Genomic DNA, 21,446 nt, shown 5'->3' on the forward strand with positions numbered 1-21,446 from the left:
GGTGAGGAAGTTCTTCAGGGCTACAGTTACTAGATGTCCTCCAGGGCCTGCGAGGGGGCAGCCGGGCCACCTCCGACACCTGCAATCCCCAGGAGCCAACGGACCAGAGGAACTCTTCGACCCAGGGCCACTCTGGGGAAGGAGGGGGAGGGGAAGTGCCCGTCACGATTGGCCCCGCCTTCTCCAGCGCCTGTCCCTATATTTCCCTCGGCCAGGATCGCTGCTACGAGTGTGGCTCGGGCGGAGAATCCTGAGGCCAAGAGGGAAAAGGAGCGAAGGGCTGGCGAGGGGACCCGGCACGCGGGATAAAACCGCTCTTTTGCGCGCACGCCGCTCCTTTCTTTTCTCCTCGGGAAAGTCGCCCTCGCAACTCGGGACAGCGCCATTAGCCTGAGCGAGTGGGCAACGCAAGACACTCTGGCGCCAGGTTGCTGTCTGGGGGGCGGCTTCTGCTGCTTCAGACGCGCTGCCAACCAGGAGGGCGGGAGGAGAGCCATGGGGGTGCCCGTGCCAGGTGCGAACGGCCGCTTGGGCGCTGTGTGGAAGAGGCTGAGCCGCAGCTTACGACCCCTTGTTCCAACCAAGGGCGGGCGGCAGAGCTGGGACGAGTTACACCTGCTGCATCTGAAAAGGTAAACGCGGGTTTCGGATTGGGTTGTTGCTGGTCTTTGAGTCTTAGAAATCAGTCCTTGCCGGCAAATGAACAGCTGGGCGGGATAGTTTACTTCCAGGCTGCTGGACCCGATGCCTGCAGGCGCGCACGCGCCTCTTCTATTACTGATGAAGATTCAAACGCGTCGTCGTCCTGCAGAAGGAAAGGTAGCTAGCACAGGAGATAAACGGTAAAACAAAAACAAAAAAACCCTCCTTTTTTCCCTTGTAGGCTGGTTTGTTTCTTTGTTGTTCTAGACAACAAAAGGGGAGCGCTCAGAAACCGCATCCCCTCTCTTTGCAAACTGTTGGAGCCAGGATTCTGATTCTGCTCTTCCTTCTTCAGTCTGGATAAGTCCTTCTCAGGCCCCAATTGCTCTAGCACAAGGGGGCATAGTTGCATCCCTGAAGTTGTATCATTTTTGCACCAAGGAAAGTGATGAAGAGTCTTGTAACAGTTGAATTGTTTGCAACAGCATGGATTTCTGCCACCTGGAAGAAGTTGTCTCCAAGTCTCGATTTTGCAGAGATGTCTTCCTTCTCCTTGTGGTGTGCTGGGGCTTCATCAGAAATCTTTTCATGTGTACAAATACTTTAGGAGCAGTCTGATACCCCATTGGCCTTAATAATTACTTTTGGATTGCCTTGGATTACAGTCACAGTATCAAAGAATCTGAACTGAATAACTGCTTGATGTTGCCCCAGATCAGTTGCCTTAGATGACTTTCTTACTGTTGCTTATAAAAAAATGAGCTCTGGACTGGTTTATCAACATTTTTATAAAACAAGTTTGTAATCACCAGAGTGACCCCTTGCTTCATGGTCAAAGCTTTATAGTGATGCCAGTGGTTGTCCATACAGAATTGGTAGACGGTTCTGGATTTCAAAGTATGTTATTTACACTTTAGAAAGCAGCCCTAACCCAGGTACAGATCTCTTGTAGGGCTGTGTCTTGCAGAGTTCCCAAACTTCAGTAAACTGATTTATGCAAAAGAATTTTGCATGATTATGGTTTTTCACTTCGTTCTCAACTGATTGTTGTGAATGCAAGGCAAGACCAGAGGATGGAGGAAATCCTATTTTGAATTAAATATGAATGAAATTGTTTGTACTTGATGGAATCGCCTCAGAGAGTAGATAAAATGCAGGTTTAAACTTCTTGTGAAAGTATCTTTAGAGTCACATTAGAAATTTCAATATGAATAAAACCAATTAAAAATCTACCTCAGCCATTTCAAGCATAGTGGTCCTTCATGGCCAACATTAGTTGAGATTTAGAAAAGAATTATCTCACACAATTCAAAAACACAGTTTGGGGAATGCTGTTTCAGGCTCTTAGAAAAGCAATATATGACACAATATATGGTGGCCATTGCACCTGAGTGGTCATCTATGAGTACATAGGCTGCTGGGCTTTTTCAGACAAAGTATTACTAAAGTGTTAGTATTTTACAGAAAGCATCCGAAGCAGGGATCCTCAAACTTGGCCACTTGAAGACTTGTGGACTTCAATTCCCAGAATTCCCCAGCCAGCCATGCGGGCTGGGGAATTCTGAGAATTGAAGTGCACAAGTCTTAAAGTGGCCAAGTTTGAAGACCCCTGATCCAAAGCATTTATTTCACTGAAAATTTCCATTTATCCTATAGCTGGGATAGAATGATGTTGATTAGATTTTAAATATTGCCATGCTGAAAAATTGTCATAAATTCAATGTATAGGCAAGGGAACAACTGGTGGGAAATTTTAGTTACAGTTTGGCTTTTGAAATATTGAAATAATTCCCATGGATTATAAAATCATTATTTTAGAATTGACTATTTTGTAATTAGTGAAAATTTAAATTTGCATTTCTTTTCAGGTGTAAAAATGTCTAAGCATAATAATCAGTTAAGTAATAAATAAGGAGTTCATTACTTCATAGGAACTGCAAAGTTTACATTCCTGACTTCAATGCAGTTAGGATTAACCGGCTGCCTAAGGCAGATTCAGAATTTAATTGCTGAATTAGGGAAGCGCGAGCAAGGATATTCTTAATACCCTGATTCATAAGTTGCGGTATCAAGGGCCATGAATCCAATGCTGAAGGTCTTTGCTTATAGGTTAATCTCTCTGAAATACTATATCATATTCAAAGACATATTGCATGTATTGTGTCTCAGTGTGTTTCTGCCAAATCCTATTCATATTATTCCTGGCCATTATTTTTGGTTGCTATTCTACACAAATATACTTCAAAACAATTTCGTGTTTAGAATCCGGATACCATTGTATAATAAAATTCTTGGAGTTCTTTAAAGCTGGTCTACTACACACACAGTACAATGGATTTGCAAAATGCTAGACTTTAGACAACTATTAATTTGGCACTTCCACTCCTGCACTCCAAATTGTATTTCTCTACATAGAATATGAACTAATGCACTTCACCTGACCAAAGATATACAACTTGCATCAGTGTTCAGTATATACAGTACAACGCTATACTGTAATGTGCTGTGTGAATTGCATTATTGTGAGTTTGGGATTAGCTGCCTAATGCAAGCCAAAGCCAAGAGTTATGCAGTTGACTGCACACTTGGGGCAATAAAATCATTACTTTCCTATAGATGTAGATTACCTGGCCATACCCTGTATTTGAATTAGTTTACCAGAATTTTGATATAGGAGTGTCCTCCGTTTTAGTTTTGACTGTGCCTTCTGTTTCCATTTGAATTGTTTACAAGGTTAGTTGCAAGCATAGTCAACTGCTTTAATCTTTAGAGCTAGATTAGGCTGGAATTTGCCTAGAGAAAGAGAGAGGCTTTTATTTGTAATTCAGTAAATTCAGTTTGGCCTCCAGTGATAATTATTACAAGGAGATAAAAACCGATGGCGCTTGAGGGAATGAGATTTAAACTTGTGAGTCTTAGTATATATTTACATTGTGTTTATATGGTAAAGCTGTTGAAAGTAATTATATTGCCCAATAGCAAACATTATAGATTTGGAAATGATTATAATCCCATGTCTCTTTGAACTACTAATTCTGCTTTCCTTCTGAAAGATGCAGTGAGATCTGTGTAAAACATATGGCTGCTGAAGCTGCTACTTATGCTGTTATAATTATCATGAACATTTAGCCTAATTGATAAGACAAAGGCACGGATTGGGATATTCTAAACAGGTGTCAAATATAAAAAGACTATGAGGTAGTGCTCTTAGGACATCCCAATTAAATAATTCAATTTGTGGAGTCCTTGGTGAGGACTCTATAGTTCAAGCCTGAGCTACAGATATTCTGTTCTAATATAATTTGTGTTTCTCCCTAGTAAGATTTTGCAAACCTTCCAAACAAGGATATCTGGTAGGCATCTTTGATCTAGGTCTTCTCAGCTCTTTTATTAGGAATAATTTCAGTCAAAAATATTAACCATGTTATTATTCTATTTGTGATGAGATTCCAAAATTAGATTATTTTTACTCGAAATCTCATTTAAGGTGCAAATTCAGGATTAACACCAGTTAGCCATGTCCTGATAATTAAATGACCTGAGTACATCCTATGCCTTGTAGGATCAGATCAAAGTCCATTTAAACTAATGTTACTTGCAAGCAGTGTATCAAAATAACAAAAACTACATGACCCATACGCTGTGCTGAGCTATATGCAAAAGCAGATTACATATATATCCCATTTACTCCTCATTCTGTCTATACCATTTTATAGGTTTTTTCTGTCTTTTGATTTGAAGAATGTGAGCAATTATACTTGCGTAGATCTTACTAAACTGTTGCCTTGTTTAGCAATCATTTGCAATCCTTGCATTTATGACCTGCTCAGGTCTGTAAAGCAAAGGAAAGCTGAAGTAAGATCATAAGCACAGTTGCAGTTTCATTTAGCAACTGCTTCGTTTAACAACCAAGTTGCCGGTCCCAACTGTGATTGCTAAGCAAGCACTACTTGTACAGAATAACCCTCTCAAATGTGACACTTTCAAATGTGTGTAGAGATAATAAACATTGGGAAATGCATCTCCAAATCATGAAAGGTGCCTGGTTAGGGAATTCAGATATAAAGTTCTAAAAAGTTCTTCTCGTGAATATGTCTGTGTCCAGAATGGGAGCAACTATGAGTTACTCAACTTCATATGCTGACATCCAAAATGGTTTCTTTTCCTTTTCTCATCATCTAAGGCTATAAAAAAGAACATATATATAATGATGTCATGTTACTTAGGAGATGCTGCTACTGCAAATTCATAGGAATTAAGTGTTCTGTATAGGCCAGGGGTGTCAAACTGCCGGCCTGTGGGCCAGATGCATCACGCCAAAACTGCGCAAATCCCATTGCCAGCAATGGGAAAAAAGTCACGATATGTCGCGACACGTCATGTGACGTCATGAGTTTGACACCCGTGGTATAGACATTTCAGTACAAGCCACATCACCACTAATGAATGCATAGTTGCAAATACTTGCATTTATATGATGTTGATATGATGATATTGGATTTCAGTTATCCCATTTTTAAACAGATGTTTGTTACTTTAATACACAAAAATGGGAAAAAACCAAAATGTATAAAAAATAAAAAACAAGCAGAAAACAAAACAAATGCATGATATAATACATATAAAACAGCTCAAATTTTAAACATGGCAATAAACCGCATAGAATAATGTTGATCAGTCTTTCCATTATGTCAGTACAGAGATCATTTATAATTGAAGAGCAATCGCATATCAGTCCAAAATAATAAATCTGGAACTGTACTACCTATCCATAATAACAAAACAAACCCCCAATTTTCAGATTATAATTTAATAACATCTTGACCTCTTTCCAAAATAAATTAAGTTTAAACTTGTATTTGAAACCTTTTTTCCACTAAGGATTGAAGAAAATTCATGAGGTGTTTTTAGACTTGTCGATTGAAAGGCTCATAATAGCTAAAAAGCAGTTAACACCCAATTTCCGAAAGTGATTAGAAAAGGAAGTATGTGAACCCAGTGCCCTTTCAAAGGCACTAACCATAGTTTGAGCAAGATGGCTATTCTCTTGTCTCCTGGAGTTCTAAACCCTGTGGACAGAGACAGTCTCCTCACAAGGAGCAACTCTCTGGAACACTTGTGGGTGATCTCAAGTCCTCTCCTTGCCCAGAGAGGAATTACAAAGAGCCGGTCTACTTGCTGGTTGTTCATTCCACCTTGGTTGTCAACTCCATTCTATATGGAAGTATCTTCAGTTCACTATTTCTTTCCTGGAAGTCTACCTTTCTAAGCTTTCTCTGAGGTACTCTGTAAACATGGGGGAGGGGGGAGAGGAATTTTTTTGCTGAATTAATTCTATTTTGAGAGCTTAAAAACATACTTAAGATTCTTTTAGATTCTTAGCCTTTGAATATGAGTATATGATATTCCAATTCTTTATTTGAAAGATCTTGCAAATGACCAATATTATTTTTCCTCAGACAAGGTAATTAAAGCAGTAGAAGAGTTTCAGATGCAATCATTCTTCATAAGTCTGGTTATGGATTGTCTCTGGGGAAGGGAAGGAGAATTCCAGCATCAAACAAGAACTGTCCATAGTTTCTGTAATTAGTAACTCATCAGTGCAATTACTTTTATTTATTTGAGATTTTATGGCTATTCTAACTAGCTACCAATTCACTTTCACAGATGCTTTTGAAATACTACAAGATAAGAATCTTTGGGGCCACCTTAGATATTTAGGGTTATTTCTAACTGGCAAATTATGGCTATTAAGAATCTTGATAGAGTTTACTTTAAGAAGTCCTGTGACTTACCAAATTGCTAGCAGGAGTGGATAATGTGATACAAGGAGCTTGATGTTCCTTCCTGGCTTGCAAATTACATGTACTGAAAAGACATAATTGTTGACGAGTTCCTTAATTTTAGAACTATATGGCATAGTTTAGTGTAGAATTCAAACTGTATTATTATTACATTCTGGTCATCTCTGCATATGTTAGAAAGCCAATTCTCAGAACTCCCAACTAGCATAATGACCATGACAACTAGGGAATCCTGGTTGTTGTATCTAGGCAACGTGTCTGGAAGGTACTTAGTTGAAAAAAATTCAAAATTGGTTGTTTTTTTTTAATGATAGGTTGGCAAAGAAATATTCAAATATCCTCTTAAGTTGTACAATCTAGGAATAGCTGCTCCCAGAATATAATAATCCCAATTGTGTAGTTCTGCTCTTAATAATATCCAGGAAGAAGACTTGTGCTGTACTATGACCACGTGGGGACCATGGCGAATAATGCACTCCACTTGATGGCATCACTGGAACAGAGATGCTGTTCAACAGGGTGCATACAAAATTTCCCTTCAAGTTACTGCTGAAAGCATGGTCTGCAAATCAAGGAATGTAGAAGCCTTTCCCAGTGGGGTGTTGGTAATATTAACCAGACATAGAAGTAGTTTCTATTTTTTTTTCATAATGACAAAATTTGGATGACTGTACTGCAGTAACATCTTTATTGGCTTCAAAAAGCTGGTCTCTTAACATTTTCCCCTGTTCTAAGAGCTACATTCCCTCAAAAGAGGGTAGGAAATTTATATATAGGACAGGCAAGTTTGGTCCATTGTACCTAGGTGTGTAATGGAAAAAATAAAGTTTGGCAAGGTGGGATTTTTAAAGGCTTTCTAGTCTTAATTGCCCCACCAATGCAAACAGTGATGATAACAAAACAAGTAGTTGATATGTTTTAAGATCAAGTCTTTTTTCCACCTTCTCAATTCAGTTACCTCCTTCCCAGAGCTGAGAAGTCAACTAGCTGGCCTCTTGCCTAAGGCAGACTAGAACACAGCTCCCAATTTCTAGCCAGTGTCTTAACCCCTAAACTAAAATGACTCTACTTGCATACTACTGTTTTATAAATCCATTTCTGATCTGTAAGCTTTTGAAAGTTTCCCTCAAATTTTACAAGGTATTACTTGTTAAGAGTTTGAATATGTTGTTGTTTCCACTTTTAATGAAGAACAGAAAAGGAAGGGAAAAGGGAATCTCACTGTCTTTCTCTGTTACCTTTTTATATACATATAAAGCTACACTGGTTGTTCATAAATCTTTTGTAACATTCGTTCTTCATTCATTGGGACTATCAATTTATCTTTTCAGTGTTAGAGTCAATCTCTTAGTGACAAGTAGAGCAAGGTGAACGTTTTTATTTCTACTATTTTATTCAGTTCAGACTTAGCTGCTTCTCCGCTTTTCATAACTATTCCAGCAATGTAGAGATTATTATTGCCTTGAATACAAATTGTAATCTTTGATAGGATGTCTAGAAATGAACACCAGAGTGGGATCTGTAGCCAAATCTGCCACAAAGGATAGGTCTAATATCTCTTTCAGTCTTCAAGAAGTTGATTGTTTGTCAGAGAGCCTCTATCCTATTCTAATACTTAAATTACCTTTCCCCAACATATTCTCTATCCATCAATATTTTAGGAAATGAGATTTTACAGAGGAAAAAGTTTATGGAGTCCTATATAAAGCATTCCTCTGAATGCATCTTTAGTGGATCAATGACCGTCAATTCTTGTGAGTGCACTTGATGTTTCTTTTGTTTTCTTGAACTTGTTCACTTGACTTCTGACATGTGGAAATGTGATTTTAATTGCTCCAGGAAGAACGTCACATTATATACTAAACATCTGATTTATATGTGATGCTATACAGTTTATCTGGCCATATGCCAGAAAGTTAAACAGGAGAAGGCTCTTACTTGGGAGTGTGAGAAGAAATCTTTTTCTAAGAACATACTAAGGTGGAATATTCCAGCAATTAATGCCAAGTATATTGTAGATACTCTTTACTCTTCTTTTAATTTGCCCAGCTCTAGATAGCTATTCTAGTTCATTGTGGCTGAACTCAAAAAGCTAAACAAGGTTGGATTTTGACAGATGGGAAAGCAGGAAATGCCACTTCTGTCGGCCAGTTTGTACTAGATGGTTGTAGTGTTTAAGACGTTGGACCAGATTCAGTTCTATCCTGAATACTCTCTAAACAATTTTATGTCAATCACTCTCTTGTATTCTAACCTACCTCAAAACGTGCAGGAATAAAATGAAAGGATATTCTTTATAAACTGTCTCCTGGGGAAAGGGCAGGATATGAATCTAGCAAATAAATGCATAAATAATAAAAACCATTCCAGAAGAAGACAGTGGCAAAATACTTCTGCACTGGCTATATTCAAGAAGTCACCAGGAGTAAAAAAAGAAGTTACATGTATTGATACAGAGCCCCAGTTTCAAAAATGCTACTGTTGAAAGAAAAATCTTCATCAGGGCCCAGTCCAAGCAGCGAATAAACAAAATGGAGACTGCTTTAGAAAGAAGGTTATAGTTTATTGAAGAGCAGAGCCAGACAGAAATATGGCTCTGGGAAAGCTGACCACATGTTGCTCGGAGTGGTGGGTTTTTTTATACCTTCTTGGGCTTTTGTGTTTGGAGTTGTTCTTCCTGTTCCTGTGGTATGAACTTTGACCTGAGGTCCAGTGTGCCTTACTGGTATTCTAATGGTGGTGGGTTAATCCTGTTACGTCCCAAAGGTCATATCCTGCTCAGTGGGGCTGATGACTATGTCCTGTGTTGGATTTTTTGGGTGAGAGGTTGTTGATTCTAGGGATCTTTTGTCTTTCTAATCCTATCAGCTCTAAGCTTCCTGGCTCCAATCTTTCTGAAAAGATTATCACATCTGCATTTCTACAGACCTGGCCTCTGCTTGGGGCAGAGATAATTGGGGTGGTGGTGATTTCTGCCTAAGATTTTCTATTATTCCTTTGGAGAAATATATTCTGCCTTTGTAATATTCCCCAAAATATTTCTTTCTTGGGGAGGGGACTGACTTCCCACACTAACTTTCCTAAACAGTCTTTTAAACTTTTAAATGCAAGTATAAACTGCTTTTCAAATAAACAAATCCATTATTTAAATAATATTCATCCCTTACCATTAAAATACAGTAGCAAACATGTTTCATTGTACCTCTGCAGTATTCGTTCCTTTTAGCGTCTGAGCATAATGTCCAAGATGCAAATGGTCCTTGATCATTCCCAAGGTAAAGTAGGAAGTTTGTTTATTTGTTTATTTACTCTCCTTCTTTACCAGCCATTCATAGAGGCTCTATGTGGCTAACTAAACAATTTAACAAACACACCCTTCCAAATGCATGCAAAGGCAATCTATATAAATAAGTCACAAATGATGCATATTGTAAAGCAGCTTTCTACTGGGCCAACTAAAAGAGAAATTTTTTTACAAGTTTCTGGAAACACAGGAGAGATGAAATAGGCCAGAGTTCAGCAATGGATAAAGCTTGCCTCTGAGGCCCCGTCAGCTGATAATCTTGCCCAGATGGTACCTGTATTTGACTCTGTAAGATCTAGTTGGAAGGAGGAATGCCAGAAGAAGCAACTTCTCAAATAACCAGGACTGAAGCCATGAGGACCAGCACCTTGAATCTCTCTGGGAAGTCCATTGGTAACCAGTGGAGCTCCAAAAATATTGGAGTCATCTAATCATATTGGTGCATACCTGTCACTGCCTGGGCCACCACATTTTCTACCAGCTGCATATAGAAGAGAAATAAAAATGGAAGGAGCATAGGTAGCAAGCAAGAAGAAAGACAAAAAGGAGACTGCTGAATAGGCAATGAGACAGAGAAGAGAGATGCTCTATATCAGGGGTAGGCAACCTTGGCTCTTTTATGACTCATGGACTTCAACTCCCAGAATTCCTGAGCCATGCTGGCTGAGGAATTCTGGGAGTTGAAGTCCACGAGTCATAAAAGAGCCAGGGTTGCCTACCCCTGCTCTATATGAATTGGGTATTGAGGCTGTAGCAGGTCTAACCCAAGCCCTGGCCCAGAAAATACTAGATGCAAAACCTGGAGAAGGTTGAGATCATTTAATATTGCCCCCTTTGGTTACTCATGGCTAAATTTAGGAGTTAGTCCCAAGGATACATGTGAATGAAATAATAACATTGCTCTGCCCAAGTGCCATTTCCCTTACGAGATCAGTTCCTTCTCACTGATTTTCTTGGCAGTCTATTCCCCATTTAACTTTGTTCTAAATAAAACATTTCCTATTTTGTGCTTATGTACTTAATACACAGGCATCACCCATAATCTATGCACAAAGGAGAGATTTCAGGAATGCGAAGCTGGATAATTCTCCAGAGAAGGAAGCCCTTACTGATAACAACCACCAGTAGCAAATTGGCCTCTATAAACATAACCACAAGTGAAGCTGGTTTCAAGGATGGAATTAATATTTTGTCTTACTCTTGCCCAACCCGCTTTCATGTAGGAAATGTGTGAATGTTTTTAGTAGGCTTGGGTGAGTCTACCTTAACAAAGAACCTCATGTGGTGAATGCCACTCTTTATCAAGGCAAAGAGTTATAAGGCCTCACCTTGATTTTCCCCAAAGTTATTCTTGAGATGTTGTCTATCCATTTAAGAATCCATGATACGCATGTTTGGTATAAGTGTTTCATTATTTATTTGTATCCAAAAACTTAACCATGAACTCGTAGGGCTTTGCATATCCTTTCGAAATCACATCCAAGGAATGGAAGCCTATTTCATTTGTCAGGGTTTTTTTTTTCAATTATACTATGTAAAAACTTAATTTATAGCTGGTTTTTTATATTGTATTAGCTGGTTTTTTATATTGTATCAGGGTTTTTTTTCCAATTATACTGTGTAAAAACTTAATTTATAGCTGGTTTTTTATATTGTATTTAAATTTCTTATCTGGCCCTGGGCCAGATAACAATGTGAAATTGGGTAAACACAGAAATCTGATAGAATCTTGATACTCTTAGTTTGATTACTAATTTTGTTTTTTGTGTGTGTGTCAGATTCCTCAAACATACAATACCTTTCCTATCTTTTCTTTTCTTTTTCTTTTTAATTTTAATTTTTCCTTTTTCTCTTTACAAACAAACAAAATACACAGTACATTTTTTCTTTTTTCTTAACAATACTATGTCCTACATCTCTTACATTTATTTACATTACTTCTCATACTTTTTTATTCCTCAGTTCTAACCAGTTATAGTACATGTCCCATATCTCGTAGAATTCTGTAGCTTCTTTGTCTTTTAGTTCTAAGGTAAATTTGTTCATCTCAGCACAATCTAATATCTTACATATAATCATTGCATTTGTTGGTATATTCTCCCTTTTCCAACATTGTGCATATGCAATGCGTGCTGCAGTTATAATATGTATAATGATGTATTGGAGTCGTTTCTCGATTTTTGGGTTAATTATGCCTAATAAAAATATTTCGGGTTTGAGTTCAATTTGTTGTTTTGTTATTTCCTGTAACCATCTCCTAATCTGCTCCCAATAGGTCTTTGTTTTGGGGCATTGCCACCACATATGATAAAATGTTCCTTCTTTGTTTTTACATTTCCAACATTCCGGATTCATATTTTTGTATATTTTAGCCAATCTCGCCGGTGCTAAATGCCTTCTGTAGAACATTTTATATTGGTTTTCTTTGTATGCAGTTGACAATGTTAATTTGTAATTTCTGTTCCATGTTCTTTCCCATTCATCTAATCCTATATTTCTGTCTATGTTTTGGGCCCATGCTATCTTTTCATTAAACCTCTGTTTGCTGTTGACACAGATTATTTTGATCCACAAGAGTAATTTTCTTATTGGACTTCTTTTTCTGCAGAATCTGGGAATCTCCTCTTCTCTTGGCTGCCAAGGACAACAATGTTCAGGGTCTCAGGAAATTAATCCAAGATGGTTCTTGTGACATTTATCAAAGAGGTAATTAAACCTATTCTGAAGAGAGAATTTTCTTGGACTATCAAGTGCTGCATTAAAATTACATGCATTAATCTCTCCATTCTTTGATCCTCTGCAGTATATATGTGCAGATGTGTATACAGATGTGACTCTTCTTTCACATGACGTTGTTACATGCTGGCTGGGGAGTTCTGGGGGTTGAAGTCTACAGGTCCTAAAGTTGCTTAGATTGAGAAACACTGCACTAGGGGTGCCCAAAACAGCCATCAAGAAACATTCGGGTGCAAATTTTTTTGAAGCAGAACATTTCTAGATTATTTGAAACAGTCCATTCCAGGGTCAGAATGTTCTGTGACTTAACATTTTGCAATGCTTTAGTACACCCCCAAGACTAGTGAACACCCAGGCGCATGCCCTACTTCTGTTTTAGGCCTCTTTGCCAAGCTCTAAATTTTATATTAAAATATATCCATAAGTGAGGCAAGCCAAACTTTCTCTCCTTCCCTTTCATTTTAGAAAGGCAGACAATAGATAGATGTTTCTTAACTTACATATCTGTCAACCTGCAATGGATCAAAATGGTAGATTATAGTCCATAACCCTCAATAAAGAAACTTTCATTCTGTAGCTGATTGATTCTGTTGCTGTTGATAACGATATGTTTTTGTGTATCTGTCATGTGTATTGGACAGATATCTGAAACAACAAGCAAGGCTTGCTTTTTAACTCATTCTTAAGTGGCAATTGTGTTTTTATTATTCTGTGCAGGAGCGATTGGGGAGACGGCTCTCCATGTGGCCACCCTCTACGATTGCACAGAAGCTGCTGACTTTCTTCTGGAAGTGGCTCCCGAACTCATCAATGAGAAAATGACATCAGCACTTTATGAAGGTTATCATTATTAAGGAGCTGAGCTAGGATTTTTTTTTAAAAAAACCCATACAAAATATATAAATTTATTTCAATAGAAAATACTTATAGTTATTGAGATCTTATAGTTATTGAGATCTAAGCATGATGCCCAAATGACATATGATGCGATAGCACTTAGATTTATATATAGTGCTTCATAGTGTGGTATATAACAGGTTTTTATGTTGTGGATTGTTAATACTGTAAACCACCTGGAATCAGCTATGTGCCAATTAGATGTGAGTTTATTAAACACATTTTAAAAATTGTTTAATAAATACATAAATAAAGATTGTAATACATGTAACACTTGATTTAACCGTTGCTGTTGCTGCAAATATTCATGATCTCAAATCAGAAAACAGAATGAATGATAATAGGAACAAAATGTTTGAACACCTATTATGTATAGTAAGAATGGGAATTTTTATCTTTTTTCCTGCCTGACAAGCTAAAGCATCAAAGCTAAAATTTGCTGCTACTGTAAATCTTATGTTTTGTAGCAAAGAGTGACTGTATTAGGAAGTGGATTTTCTGTGGGAAGATGGTAAAGAAGGGAATGCTTAAAAAAAAACCTTAATTCTATCTACAATCTCAGATGCAGTGAATTTAAAAGAGAGGGAATCCTAATCATAGGATTCACAGATGTCATGAATGACATATCTAGTTTAACTGGAGCTTTGGCTTTCATTTCAATCTGAGTATTTGTTTGAACTCTGTCAGTTAGGAAAGTTTTGCAGAATATGAAAGATGTTCTTTCTAAATTCCCTGTTGAAAAACAATTGTAAAATGGTGGTTGGTTGCTTAACATTCCATAATTGAAAATATTGGGTACAAAGAATGTTCTAATTTGGATTTTTTAAAAAATATTAATTGCAGGACAAACAGCATTCCACATTGCAGCAGTTAATCAAAATGTACATTTAGTGAAATGTCTGCTGAAGAAGAGGGCTCACATTTCTACGCCTCGAGCTACAGGACACTTCTTCAGGCGTAACTCCTCACATCGTTCTTATTTTGGTATGATTCCATCTGTTGCTCCAGAGGACAGAGGTAGCTTGATTAGCAGAAGAAAGTCAGTGCTCCACAAAGTCTTTTTTTCTATCCCTCCTGTTACTGCTGGGTCTGTCACTTTAGTAAAGAAATCTTAGTAGACTGGTTTTACCTGCAGTCAATAAACAACTTCTCAAAGTTATGACAGCCTTGGAAAAAAAGACTGACTCCTGCAGTCACATGGTTGTATTTCAGGCATTTGGCAACCAGGTTTCATTTATGCCGAGTTGTAATATCCTGCAGTCACATGATCACTTTCTGTGACTTTTCCATTATCTAACGTCCATTGGATAAGCTAAATTTGGATTTACCACCACATGATTTTAATGACCATAGTGATTCGCTTTACGACCATCCTAAACATGGTTGTAAAATTGAGCCTGGTCACATGGTGACTTGACCTACAGCCACAATATCTTACAACCAAAATTCCAAGCTCAAATTTGATCATAAGTTGAGGACAGCCCGTAACTAAAGAAGAGTCCTTGAAATAATATCTTAAATCCCATTACCATGAACACTAAAGTTAATCTGGATCCAACCCATTATTTTATTTTTTAACAAATAACGGTATATATTGGTTTTAGATCATATATGCAGAGGAATGGCTTTCCTAAAAACACAGCTGCTGTCATAAGAAAAGTAAAGGATGAAAACTATTTAATGGAAATTGATTAATCAAGGGCATCTTATTCATTGATCCTCCAATATAAATGAAATCAGCTAAACAGTGAACCCCAATTATGAGTCTGAGAATAGTTTATTTATTTGTTTATTACTGAAGCTTTGTTTGAATTTTGCTTTCCCTCTCAAATTCTTCCATAGGGGAGCATATTTTATCTTTTGCCGCCAGTGTGGGCAATGAGGAAATTGTTCGTCTATTAATTGAAAATGGAGCTGATATCAGGGCACAAGATTCTCTAGGTAAGATGGCCACAGTCAGCTTGTAAAAACTGATTGTTTTTGGTAAAAACAATAAGGAATTATACCTGGTTTGAATTTGGTAGACTATTGATTAATCAAACATTTACACTTATGTACAATTATATGATACTGTAGCATTTAATTCATTTTTAATAGTTACATTTAAATTCTTAGGAATTTTTTAGTGTTTTATTTTTTTTCTGTAATACACCTCAGTCAAAATACTATATAACAAAGTATGTCTCAGTTCTCAGCCTCACCAATAAATTATCCCACTGATTCAAAATGAATATATAAAGATGAAACTTGTATTTATGAAGAGCTAATAACAACATTTGAATAATGCTTGTGAAACATTACTAAATTGGATTAATTCAGTATTAACCAATTGTGCAATTGTTTAAATGTACAGTAGTTCTCACATTGTTTCATCTCCAGGAAACACGGTTCTTCACATTCTAGTTCTTCAGCCGAACAGAACATTTGCGTGCCAGATGTACAATCTCATCCTATCCTATGACAAACAAGAAGGGAACTTGGAGCCACTCGACTTGATTCCCAACAATGAAGGTCTTACTCCATTCAAACTGGCTGGAGTTGAGGGTAACACTGTGGTGAGCATATGGCCCAGTTGATCTCTATGGGAATATTTTGGGGGGGAAAGAATTTTAATAATATAATTTGTTTACAGATCTTGTTTTGTTCTCAGAAAAGTCCTAGACATTTATATTGAGCTCCCTGACAATTTCCCATTCAAATACTAATTAGACCAAAAGCCAAATTCAGAAGTTAAGTCTTGGATTATTATGAATTATTGTTTTGTGCTGTAGCAGATTCATGTCTTAGATCCTCCTTTTCTTCATATACAAAGCAACAAAATTTAAAGTTCCATTCATGTTCTTCATGTTTTACCTAGGAATGGAAGGAGAATATACAAACCCAAGTCTCATATATATAATGTCACAGTTGGTACTTGTTTAATAATAGTATAAGCAAATCTTATTCCTTCAGATCATTTTCTGGTGTAATTGTAGTTCAAATTTATTTTTAGTATAAACACCTCTTTCTCTTAATTAGAAATGTGATTTTTTGGGGGGCGGGTCTTTTGGGTGTTTTGTTTCAAGTTGGTCTTGACTCCTGGCAACAATGTGGACTAGGTCCCTTCAGTTTTCTTGGCATAGTTTTTCAGAAGTGATTTTGCTATTGCTTTGTTCTTGGGGGTTAAAGAGAGACAGAATGACTGGCTCAAGGTCATACAATTGGCTTCATACCTAAAGCACTATTTAGTTTTTGTAGATCTAGAAAACAGACTCTTGGTTTCTAGATCAGTGCCTTTAACTACTGGATAAAGTTTTGGATCCTAAAAGATCGTAGCCCTTTGAACCATTCTGACTGTATTTCAGAATCTCTGCACTTTCATCCAATTCCAACATCCAGAGTTGAATTATTTTGAAACTCAGTGCCATCTTTAATACATTCTAGTACTGAATCTTATCAGCAATCTGATGTAAACAATCTTGTGCTCTTTTTCTTTTTCAGATGTTCCAGCATCTTATGCAAACACGTAAACAAATAATGTGGTCTTTGGGGCCCATTACCACCATTCTCTATGACCTTACAGAAATTGATTCCTGGGGTGAAAACCAATCTTTTCTGGAACTTGTTGTATCAACAAAGAAAAGAGAGGTACTATGGAGCTCAGATACTTTTAATCTTGGTAGAATGATGACTGTTTCTATTTATTGAAAAAGGAATTTGAATGTTCTGTTAGGATGTTCATATAAATTGCATTGCCTATGAACTTTTTGTCCAGCTGATGAAGAAGCAAAGATTGCTCAGATTCTGGTAATAGAATTCACATCACAGACTTCAGGGATCAGACTAAGAGAACAGTCTTTCAATGCAAATTGTACAATTACTAATACAACAGGTGGACAATTTGACTGAATAAGCTGAATCTCCTGTACTCTTGTTACATTTTTTCATTCAAATAAAGAATTAGAGTGTAGTCAAAATATTCATAGCATAAATCACCCATTTGAAAATTTGCTCCTTCTCTATTTACAGAATGTTATCTGATTTAAAAATTTAGAAAATCCAACTATATCATTCTCTGATTTATAGAAAATAATTTGTTGCATGGGCTTCTATTTGTTTTCTAATTTTATTTTTTATTCATCTCTCAAAATGATTCCAGAAAGTTCAAAATTTCCTTCAAATGGCATATAGTTAATTGGTTTATTTTGTTTATATAGCAGCTTTCTTCCTGGAGCTGAAGGTGATATACACAGTGTTTCCTCTTCCAATTTTTTTTTCTTTCCAAAACAACTCTTTGACATAAGCTGGGCTGAAAAAGTAGGACTGTCACCCAGTTCCCTAGTTCAATGTGGACTTGAACCTGTCTCTCCCAACACTAAGTTTCAAAGTTTGATGGCTAGTATTCAGCATTAACCATATTACTGTTTGTTATGGAGTCAGTGATATGATAAATATTAATCTGGAACTTGTTCCATTATTTAGCCTTATTTGATTTTTTCCAGTTTATTAACTTCTCATTACAAAGTTGTAATTTAGGTTTTGACCTTGTGTCAAAAAGTCCCTTCTTGTGTCCTTCCACACCCACCTGAATCATTTTCCAAATTTGCATTGTACTTAGGGATTCAAGAGATGCAATTGCACAGTAAAGAGTTTTAGACCAATCTGTTCTGACTGTTTTTCAGTGAGTAACAATTACTAGCAGAAGCACATAGTAAATCAGAAAAAGTGATTAGATATCTGGCCTCTTTCTAAATGTGGAAGCAGATTGCAGTAGTATTTAATGGATTTTGAGAAAGCTATTTTCAAAGTCTCTGAAATGTTATTCCAAAAATAGAAAAATCTTCACAAGTCTTTATGGAAATGTAGATGGTGATGATATTTATATCCTGCCATTATTTTATAGCTTAGTTTGGTAACTACTTTTGTTTTAAGGTAAGGACTGTAGTTCAGAGATAGATAATTTACTTTGAATTCAAAAGTTCCTGGTTTTAATTCCTGGCATGATGGAGATACCAATGAGAATCACTCCTGCCTCAAATCTGAGTAAGCCATTGTTAGTCAACTTTGTCACCTTGTAATTTTCATTCTACCTCTAGTTGTAAGTGATGAAAACAGATCAATTGTCCTGGAAAGATAAATTGTTTCCCTACTAAGACCTTGTTAACCTTACTGGATTTTGCATGTACTATCTGGTTGTCATCAGGTTAAATTTAATAACTTGTGTGGTTTATGGGAAGTTTTTTTTACACAACTTACAGTCATCATTGACTTTATAACATCAATTTTCAACTTTACTTTTGTGAAGATTATATATGACATTTGACAGTTTTTGACTTCTTTGAATCATAAACATAATCAGAAAAAGTGGCTGCATTTAGTTAAAATCATATTCACAGATGGCAGCACTCTGAGTAATGAGACAATGCACTTCAAATTTCCTTCCTTCTTATATACTTTTTTATGCACTGAGGATCATTCCACATCTTAAAGAAATTTTAGTCTTTCCACTCTTCTGTGCAATTTCAGCTGTGCAATTTCAGGTTTAGGACTGATCATTGAGTGTCATTACAGGCCCTAGATACTATCCATTGATGAATATAGCTCTACACTGGTTAGATTCATAGATTGCCATAAGCCTTGGTTTATTTCAACTACAGCTTACTGAAAAAAAATCATTTCTTAGCTTATGTGTGAAGTTAACAACATATATTCTTTAATATTTTGAAGGAAACAGGCAAATTTTTTAATTTGTGTGGTTAAAATAGAATCAGTTCATCCGTTCTTCTTATATGAGGCAAATTATATACATTTTACAAATGTAACTGAGTTCAGTGAATAATATTTGTTTTATTGATCAATAGTTTAGAATGCAGTAAGTTAATCCTAAAGTTCTTTTTATATATAATTTTTAAAGAAGTTTTTTGACAGAGTAAAAACAATACACATTTTAAGTTCAACATGAGAAAAGTAAAAATAATCAAAAAGTAAAAAAAAGAAAAAGAGATAGAAAAGAAGAAAAATAGAATAATAAAGAAGTGGATCTCAATCTTCTTAGCAGCAGTTAAAAGTACATTTACATTTTATCATCTCTCTCTAAAGATACATCAAAGTTAAATCTAAAATTCTAATTCAGAAAAAAGGTGAATGATCCAATTAGTTTAATATTAGCATCAAACTAAATCATGTTATATAAGGATTTATATGATTCACATATAATTCTAAGTCACAAGATGGCTTTCATTATCCATCCACTTAGCATTCTGATTATAATGGTGCATCGTACCTATAATTTGTGATTTCAAACTGTGATTAGAAAATATACCTTCAGTTGGGCATTCTGATTCTGTTTATTGGTCAGGAGCAAAACATGGCTTTGCAATTCAGGTTTCACTTCAAACTGTCATCAAATTTCATAGCCACGGTTAGGCATGATTCATAAAGTAAACAATTCCATATAAACAAATGATCTGCCAGTTTTCCTTCCCTGAATTCAGGAGATCTCGGTAATAAAAATAATGGATCATAATAAGTAATCAGTGATTGCAATATACAAATGTCAGACTCTGGGCCCTACAATATTACCCATCTTGAACGTCATATGAATTGAAATAGAAATAGATAGACGTTGCAAAACAAAAATAACAATAAATTCTGATTGGCAGGCAGGGACAGAGTGAGTTTCAGTAAATAAATTATCTCCAATCTTTTAAAATAAATGTGAGAGCTTGGAGGAATTAACCATCTGGCCCCAGGCTGCCGAGATCACAATGTGGTTCATAAAAATCAACTACTGATTTAAAATTTCAGCAACCATAAAAAGAGTTTTATGTTTTTCTTCATTTTTAAAAAGCATTTTTAAAGATGTGTGGAAAGAAAGGGATAAACTACATAATTTATGAAATGGAAGTCAAATCACCAAAATATAATTTTCTCACTGTTATCATGAATTTCATGATTTTAAAAGAAACGACTAATCTAGTATTACAAAAAATTTTAAGGAGGCAAACAAAGATGATAGAATAATCTGAAAATCTAGGTTGCTCGATATAATCTTATCAAAGACCAGATTTCTTGTTTGTCTAACTACACTTGGCCAAATAAAGTATTCTACTGTATTCTATTCTATTCTTCTAAAAAAACCCATTATTTATTATTGGCTAATCAATGCAACATATACTCAAGCAGTTGATTTGAAGATATATGGGGGAGAAACCTTACAATACATATTAACTTAAAAATAAAACATTGAGAGAAACCAATGAATGAGAAATGTATAACAAACTGGGCTCCAGTAGGGACATCCCTGCTGAAAAAAAGTGGTATCAAATCAAATCATCTATATAAAAAAAAGTTTTCAAGGGTAACATCAATTTGCTGGATTGGGTATGTGACAAAGGGCTCTTTAGTTCACAAATATACTGTATAAATTGTTGCTGAGTTCTCATAAGATATGCAATTGAAGTGACAGTTCAATCCAATACAAAGTTATTGATGGGTACAAACCATAAAATAGCCATTCATTGGAAAACGTTGATGAATGTCACTACACAAATCTTTGAATAAACTGTGGGAGAGTTTACTTTTAAAAAGACTCAAACACAAAATTAGCTAAAAAGACTAAACCATTGGACCCTTTAATTAATTTATTATTCATTTACCGAATGATATAATAAGAATATGGTCTAGAGATTACTTTAAATTCCGAAGATATGCTTTTTCATGTTATGGATCATTTTCTAGCATATACTGACATTAGTATATTGTCTAATTGCTGATGTATGCAACTTTGCAAAATATATTATCAAATATAGCTCTTTTTGTTGATATGGAATGAATATACCGTACATGTGTAAATGCAAGATGCCAGAATCAGAAGGGCCAAAAGAGATGCATATGAACCAGTAGTGGGATTCAGCCAGTTTGCACCACTTCAGCAGAACCGATAACTAATTTTTCATTGCCCAGGCCCAGAATGGACTGCTACACAGAGAACCCCTTGTTCACATATTTGAATCCCACCACTGATATGGACCATAACAATTATATTTACTTAGAGTAACTTTCAGATAGGATTAAAATGTTCA

At 36.1% G+C, this 21,446-nt stretch overlaps 1 protein-coding gene across 1 annotated transcript in view; it reads left to right on the forward strand.

Moving 5' to 3' along the window:
* The first annotated feature begins 346 nt into the window (after positions 1–346).
* Positions 347–21,446, forward strand: part of LOC107286906 (transient receptor potential cation channel subfamily V member 6) — a 32,664-nt gene continuing 11,564 nt past the window's right edge. Inside the window, exons 1-7 of the mRNA XM_015815349.1 lie at positions 347–632; positions 12,359–12,456; positions 13,204–13,326; positions 14,227–14,367; positions 15,226–15,324; positions 15,763–15,938; positions 16,864–17,010. Of these exons, the coding sequence (XP_015670835.1) occupies positions 496–632; positions 12,359–12,456; positions 13,204–13,326; positions 14,227–14,367; positions 15,226–15,324; positions 15,763–15,938; positions 16,864–17,010 (921 nt within the window). The 5' untranslated portion in view covers positions 347–495. The remainder of the gene's footprint in view (positions 633–12,358; positions 12,457–13,203; positions 13,327–14,226; positions 14,368–15,225; positions 15,325–15,762; positions 15,939–16,863; positions 17,011–21,446) is intronic.

The sequence above is a fragment of the Protobothrops mucrosquamatus genome, unplaced genomic scaffold, assembly GCF_001527695.2.
Source record: "Protobothrops mucrosquamatus isolate PMUCROS unplaced genomic scaffold, P.Mucros_1.0 scaffold337, whole genome shotgun sequence".
Lineage (NCBI taxonomy): Eukaryota > Metazoa > Chordata > Lepidosauria > Squamata > Viperidae > Protobothrops > Protobothrops mucrosquamatus.